This window comes from Clytia hemisphaerica, unplaced genomic scaffold (assembly GCF_902728285.1).
Source record: "Clytia hemisphaerica strain Z4C2 unplaced genomic scaffold, Clytia hemisphaerica genome assembly, whole genome shotgun sequence".
Lineage (NCBI taxonomy): Eukaryota > Metazoa > Cnidaria > Hydrozoa > Leptothecata > Clytiidae > Clytia > Clytia hemisphaerica.
In genome coordinates this window covers 225,279-232,866 of record NW_027104536.1, presented here as the reverse complement: position 1 = coordinate 232,866, position 7,588 = coordinate 225,279, and the positions used below count along the sequence as shown (strand labels likewise).

The 7,588-nt window shown below is 37.6% G+C and overlaps 1 protein-coding gene across 1 annotated transcript; it reads left to right on the top strand.

Moving 5' to 3' along the window:
- Positions 1-423: 423 nt before the first annotated feature.
- Positions 424-7,342, top strand: LOC136822551 (HMG box-containing protein 4-like; the record flags this gene model as incomplete). Its single annotated transcript, XM_067078814.1, is given in 10 exon segments — positions 424-556; positions 1,087-1,211; positions 2,004-2,103; positions 2,572-2,715; positions 2,986-3,075; positions 3,863-3,999; positions 4,606-4,672; positions 5,074-5,138; positions 5,994-6,142; positions 7,168-7,342. Coding segments are annotated over 10 exon segments (1,185 nt in total), but the record flags the coding sequence as incomplete, so codon positions are not given.
- Between the last annotated feature and the right edge of the window lie 246 nt (positions 7,343-7,588).

Genomic DNA, 7,588 nt, shown 5'->3' with positions numbered 1-7,588 from the left:
TATAAAATCAAAGTCATAATTTTAGAAGAAAGGGAATTCCCACAAACTTAAACCACAAACGATTGAATCTCTAAATTAGGTTAAAATCGAGTTTTAACGCTAATCTGAGGATCCAAAAGTCCAAAAACGGTCCAATAGGGCTCAGAATATAGCCTGGAAGTTTATAAACCCCTACCAAATTGAAATATTCGATTAAATGTAACAAATAGCCCAAAAGCCACTTTCTCGCCCGAACTTTAAATTGCTAAAGACGAGGAATTAACCAAAATTCTCAATATATTTTGACCGAGATTGTAGCTCGTCCTCATTTATGATGTCAGTGGCTTTCAATGATTGAAGACTTTCTTAAATTCTTGATATTCTGCATTTTATTTTACAGAACCATCTTCATCGAAAAAGAAAAAATCACCCAGCAATAAAAAGAAGAAGAAGAAAGAAAAGAAAAAGAAGCTGGATAATGATAGTCAGAAGTTGATTGAAGTTAAAATGTTCGAAGAAGTGGAAGATCAAAGTATTGTCAAAGTCAAGAAAAAGAAAGTCTACAAGAAAAGGAAAGGTCAAAATGGATTTTAAGTTTTTTCTTTCTTGGCATATCACACACTTTTTGGACCTACTCCGGTAGGGTAGAGGTCCCATAAATTAATAGTTGTTTCTGATTTTTTGCACAAATATGCGTATTAGCAATGTCCAAAACATGGTCGATTCCGATTTTATACCGGAAATCGCCGTTTTTGCAGTTTTTTATTGGACTTTTTCCTTATATTTCTTATTTATAACAATGCCCACCATCAAGCATGATTCAATCGTCAATAAAGCTGATTTTTGCAACCGGAACTTTCTATTTCTCACTCACTCACTCACTCACTCACTCACTCACTCACTCACTCACTCACTCACTCACTCACTCACTCATTCATTCATTCATTCATTCATTCATTCATTCATTCATTCATTCATTCATTCATTCATTCATTCATTCATTCATTCATTCATTCATTCATTCATTCATTCATTCATTCTTTCATTCATTCATTCATTCTTTCATTCCTTAATTCATATTTTTGTCCTTTTCTTTTCGAATTCTAGGCAGCAAAGTTCTTGTACGTATCATAAAAAACCATTGCAACAGGGGAGGGGAGATTGTGAAAACTGAAGTAGTGGCTGTGGATAGTGTCCCTGTTTCGGATGGTGAAAAGGCTAATGATTCTTTGGTAAGGCTTTTTTATGTGTTTCTTTGCAGGGCTTGAAATAACGGTCGGACTTTGCTGAAAAGTGACGATATTTTTATCTTTTTATTCTAGGGGGGGGGGGCATCATGCCATCCATTCATGCCATCCAGAATGAAAATATTAAATGGGATCTTAAGCCTTGATGAACAGTGAATAAATCAAACGCCTTACTGATGTAGTAAAATAATGGGACTCCTACGAGATCTAGGGCCTTCCGTAAGTTGGTGTAATGTCGACATCGCTCTTCTAATTTCGTCACCCTTCTTTAGAGATAAGAATAATAGGAAGGTTGGAATTGCATAGCGTCAGCCTGTGTGTAGGTCCCAAGCAAAAAAAGGGCTTTCGTATGTAAATTGCGTCCAGGGCTGAGTTTAAGATAAAGTATTTTGGACACTTGCTATAAAAATATTGCGCGGCAGGCGAAAATTTTTCAGATTCATGAGCTTCAATTTGAGTAATTGAAGCCAACTATTAAGCTGAATTATTTTAGCCCCCACGCTAAGTGATGAAATTTTAGCTCCCCCCCAAGTACATAGGTCCCCCCAAAAAAGTGGTGTACTTTCAGCCCCCTCCTTTTTTGGGAAAAATTTAGGGTGTAACCTTCCCCCAATCAGCAGGGGGGGGGGGCTGACGCTATGAATTGCTGATTGAAACTAATTCTTCTTTGCTTAGCAATCAGTTGTTGAGGAGTCCGTTAGTGATTCCTATTATCCCTATCTCTAAAAAGGATGTCGAAATTAGACCAACTTAAGGTACGTGTGCATACTTTTCCAGACACTAGGCGTTGGTGAAGATTCCATGATGGTTGATGATGATGACGAAATAGCTGATGATGAAGATGAAGACGATGAAGAAATGACATTGATCAATCAAGGTTCGTTCGCTCCGTTCGTTCGTTCGTTCGTTCGTTCGTTCGTTCGTTCGTTCGTTCGTTCGTTCGTTCGTTCGTTCGTTCGTTCGTTCGTTCGTTCGTTCGTTCGTTCGTTCGTTCGTCGTCGTCGTCGTTCGTTCGTTCGTTCGTTCGTTCGTTCGTTCGTTCGTTCGTTCGTTCCTTCGTTCCTTCGTTCCTTCGTTCCTTCGTTCCTTCGTTCCTTCGTTCCTTCGTTCCTTCGTTCCTTCGTTCATTCATCATTTTTCACCCTTTTTACCATATTATGTGAAAAAATTTTGTTTTGTTTTAACGGCTTATGAACCGTAAAGTATAGCGCAATTTTAAATCCCCTACCGTCTTGGTTCAAAATCTATGATAAGAACTTCAGCCATTTAGACTGCAACATTCACGACGAGAACGTACGCGTTGATAAGTTCATTATAAATCTCTTCATATCAATAACTTAACTAGGCATAAACCCAAAAGATGAAGAATGGATACCTGAAGACGAAAAACCTTCGACATCTTCACGTACCAAACGCATCAAGAAGCCTCCACCTTCTAAAGATATTCCCGCAGAAAAGAAAAAGACCAAAACTTCAGCTGCCATGACAGGTTTAACTCATTTTTAGCTTTTGGGAAAATCTTTTACTATAACTGCATATATCATATTCTTTGACACACTATATAGGCTCACAGATTTCCTGTGATTTACTGATTTCCAGTGTGCGTCGTGTTATTTTTCAATTTACCTTAGATTTTCGAACGTTCGAATTTCAAAACATTCGAATACATACAGTACTGACTACGACGTTTACCTTAAAGGAAGAATTTTTACACGGAGTTTCAATTCTTTCATCTTTAAAGATACTTGCTTTTCCACAGATAAAAAGAAGACTTCCACGAAAGGCTCGTCAAGAAAAGGTGGAAAGAATGTTACCATTGGTGGAAAAGTTGTTGGCAAAACTACAAAAGGTTTGCGTATTTTTCAAAATGTGTGAGCGGATTTGTAATTTTATGCCCTTCTGAAATCACTAAAATTTTGGTAAAAACAGCCATTTTATGGTGAAACATTACAATAGTGCCCTTGTTGGCCACCAACGGACGCTGTCCTGCCCTTCTAAAATATGGCCTGATTTTCATGGAAATTTTCAGCTTCACAAAAGATAATCAAATAGTTCGGGAGTTTTGGACCAGATATCAATTTTAGTTTACTATAATAGCTAAATAGCTAAATTTTGAGTTTTCAGTTTCTTTATAAATCTATACTTTTTTGGTATTTCCTTGGATTCAACTTCATAGCTGACAGGTTAATTGGTTAAACGGAGTCGGATTGGGCTTTTCCAGAAAAAAGTTTTTACCCCCACTGTTAAGGACATTGATTTTTTGAAGTATCGAACCCCCTGGATATCCTACTTTATTAATATAATAAAGACCCTCTGGATATCCACTCTTAAAAATATGCTCAACCCCCTGCATCTTATAAAGATGCTTACCCTGGATATCGTATTTTTTACTTGAAAAGACACTTTACCCCCTGGATATCCGCTCCCTTGTAGATATCCACGATATCCACTTTTGGACAAAAATCGTTAACTCCCTAGATATCCGAGGGTATAAGGATATTGAAGATCAACAGGGGGGGCACGGGCTATTTCTGAAAAAGATCATTTTTATGATTGTAAAAATCAAATATGAATGCCAATCACAAACCTACACTACGAAGATTAGCTTAAAGAAAACTCGATTCTCTTCACCGTAGGAATGAAGACAACTGGCGAATCAAAGGATTTGACTATTAAAAAATCAAAGAAGCCCTGCCCTTGTTGTACTGGCAAGCTCCTTAAGATATCGGAAAGTTCGAACAACGTTGTTTACAATACTGCTAGCTCGGAACCCGTAAGTTTTTCTCTTCTTCGATGCTCTGATAAAGATACTGATAAAAGACCGCTTTACTCTTTGTAAACTCTTCATTATTCATTGAAATTTTGAGAACCGGAAAATATTTCTAAAGAAATTCACCCTTTTCGAGATGTTAGAATCGTTAAGGACCCAAACTATTGTTCTCAAGATTTCTTCAAATCATTAAGCATATAATTGTTGTTCGTTTGCATTTTTGTATCAAAATACACTTCAAAAATTTAAATATCAGTTGAAATAATTATTCTAATACGAGGCCTACGATGATTTGTAACTCAACAAAATCCTCTGGTAGGGATTTACGGGATTTAGGGGTTTAAATATTAGGTTGCAACTAAAGATAGGGTTGATATTTTACACTGATAGCCCAGCAATCTAGGACTTTTAGATAGTCCTTCGATTGTTTTCACGGTGTCCACTGCCAGCCGGCTTGGTTATCTACGAGCTGAATGGGACATTGGAAGGAGCAGGGGTTCGAACTGCGAACGTTTGAGACGCTGACGCCTTGACCACTCAGCCATTGATCTTACCCACCCAACACAATTGCAAGCTATCAAAAAAGATTTGTTCTTTTATTTTTTTTAGAAAAACGCCTACAATTTGTTTTGTCGGAAATATCGACCAATTATTGTTCAGAACCATCCGCGGGCAGGTACGTACATTTCATTGGTTGAAACATTGATGTACTACAGTAGTATGGATTTTTTACTTCTTTAACCTCAGAAATTTGCTCTGAGGAAGAGGAAGGAAAGTGAGATTTAGGCTTGATAGAGGCCTTTTAAGAACATGGTGATAAATCACAGCAGAGCATGGTACTGCTCGGTGAAAACTGATTTAAACAGATTGTCTGCCAAAAAGGTTGCTCACACATTGATATATTATCCAAGCTGAGAGCTACCTTATTTGATATTTTTGTGCGCACCGTGGGTGTCCATAGGGTGTTAAATCGAAATGTCAATGCTGTAATAATTGAGGAACTTTCAATATGACCTACAACCCCCCGTGTACAGCCTTCTATCTATTTTGGAACCATTCTTGCTTCTTTTCATTCAGATTTTGCGGAAATCAGTCGACGTCTTGCGCACATTTGGAACAAAGCATCTGCTGAGGACCGAGCTGTAAATACCCGTTTATTTACCTTTAAAGGAACTTATTTAGGCGGGAACTAATTTTGATTTGAATTTTGACTAATTTTTTACCAAAAAAATTAATTTTGGCGAGAACTTGTTTTGGCGAATGAGCAAAATCTTTAATTTTGGTGGGAACTAATTTTGGCGAATTTTGTCTAAATTCGCCAAAAAAACTTTCCGCTAAAATAAGTTTCCTTAAGGTATTTATTTTTTTTACGTTCGATTGCTTTTCGGTCGTTCGGTATACCACTTCCTGAAATATACTACGTACAATATCTGATCTCTATTTAAACCCTGGATTGAGCTATAACTGCAATCTTTGATCAGAGTTATTAAGAAAACGACCGAAAACCCCTGCAGTGATGCAGCGCTGTTAGAGGTCGGGCAAAGTAAGAACCGCAACAGCTTCTTTATGGTTACTATGGTTATTATGTTACTATGGTTACTTACTTAATGGTTACCTGTTTTCTAAAAACTCCGATCAAACAGATTTATTGGACGTGTGAGCAATGGGCTCTTCCAGAAAACCGGACAGGGTGACTTTTGGCCCCCCGGATAATAGGTTTTACCCCCGGACAAGCATCTGCTGACCCCCCCGGACACACCAAATTACCCCCGGACACAGTAACCCCCCCCCCCATGTAAAATTTTTTTCTGGAAGAGCCCCATGATTATTCGTTCCGCTCATTGCCAAGCGAACTATTTTGCAAGAAAAAAGAAAAGTCCTCTACTTAACTCAATGTCTTAGTTGTGCCTCCTTATTCACTCTTTTAAATTGGCCCTTCACTTTACCTCTCTATGCGTGGTCCCTTTCTTATGATGCATGTTTTTCTTCTTCCGTAGGGATATTTCGAAGTCTTCAGTAAAATGGAATGTGCTTTCCGCAAGAAATTGGAATATCTTGGACGTCGTTCGCCTTCTTCATGGACGGTTCAAGAATTTGAATACGTCAAGAAAGCTATCAGCTACGACTTACCTTTCCAACAGCAAACGTATGAATTTAACTTTTTCAGTAACTTTCAATTTCCGTTCTAAAGATGTAAAAATTTTGAACATCTAAGCCGATTAATTTGGAATTTGAATATGTCAACCAACAACCAACATAATATGAAATTTAGGCAATGTATATTAATCCGACCTCGACCTCGACCCTGACCCTTGAAAAAGGCCGACCCTCGACCCTTGGAAAAAAGCCGACCCTGGGTAAAAAAAAAACAGTTTTTTGGCAAGGTTTTAAAATTATGATATTAAAAATTCCTAATATTCCTAAAATTCCTGATACTAAGAATTGAGCAGACTCAAACAGGGGATACACACGCTTTTTTTGTAAGAATAATATGCCAACCTATAGAACCTACGTCGTGAGTGGAAGATTAAGTCTGGGATATACGGATACGAGGCTGATTATACATGTTGGTCAATAATATGATGCCCCGCCCGAGGGGAGGGGCTTGTGAAGAATAATTTCATCCTTCTCCTTTTCATCCCCCCCCATCGATGACTATTCTTAAAGTATTCTTTAAGTGATCTAATGATCAGTTTATGGAATATTTATCCAAAAAATTCTTATAGTTATAAAAGTCGCTAAAGCATTTTTTTACCCAGGGTCGTCTTTTTATTGTATTTTGGTCGAGGCTCGGCTTTTTTCCAAGGGTCGAGGGTCGGCCTTTTTCCAAGGTCAGGGTCAAGGTCGAGGTCGGGTTAATATAGATTGCCTGAAATTTATTCAATTGCCCTATCTTATCTAAAGACGTAAACTCTGTGTCTTATTATTGTTATATTATGCTGATATAAAGCAAAAAATGTTTTTCTTTTCCTCTTTCTGGCCAATCTTGCTCCACATCCGGGTCAATCCAATGTCAAAAATCTTGTGAATTTAAATTGATGAGTAAGCAAACTATGTCACTCTTATTTAGAAAAAAAACCTTTAACGAGGGGAAAATTTTGGCTATAAACATAAGGATGTTGCAACTTACAACAAACATTGCCATTCATTACCCTTCCATTCAATTATTAGATATTCGGAGACGAAGCTACAACCAGTGGACATGGCTGCTCATTTGCAAGTATTGGGTGAATCATTGAATACCATGGGTCAAACGCTACAACAACAGGTACGTGAAATATATCGGAGTCTCTTTAACTCGAATTTCTCCTTAACTCGAACCTCGATAACTCGAAATTTTTCTTAACTTGAATAAGTTTTGTAGTCCCTTTTTTAATAAATTTCCTTTTAAACCTTACTCCATAACTCGAAAATTCTTTAATAACTCGAACAAATTTGTTTCCCGTGCGTGTTCGAGTTCGACATAAATTCGTATAAATAGAATAGTTATGAAGATGGATGATCAGGGGGGGGGGGGGTCGGTACTAAAATGTAAGACATACATGAGTACTAAAAGGATTTTCGCTAATTTTTGACATACCCCCACCTATTT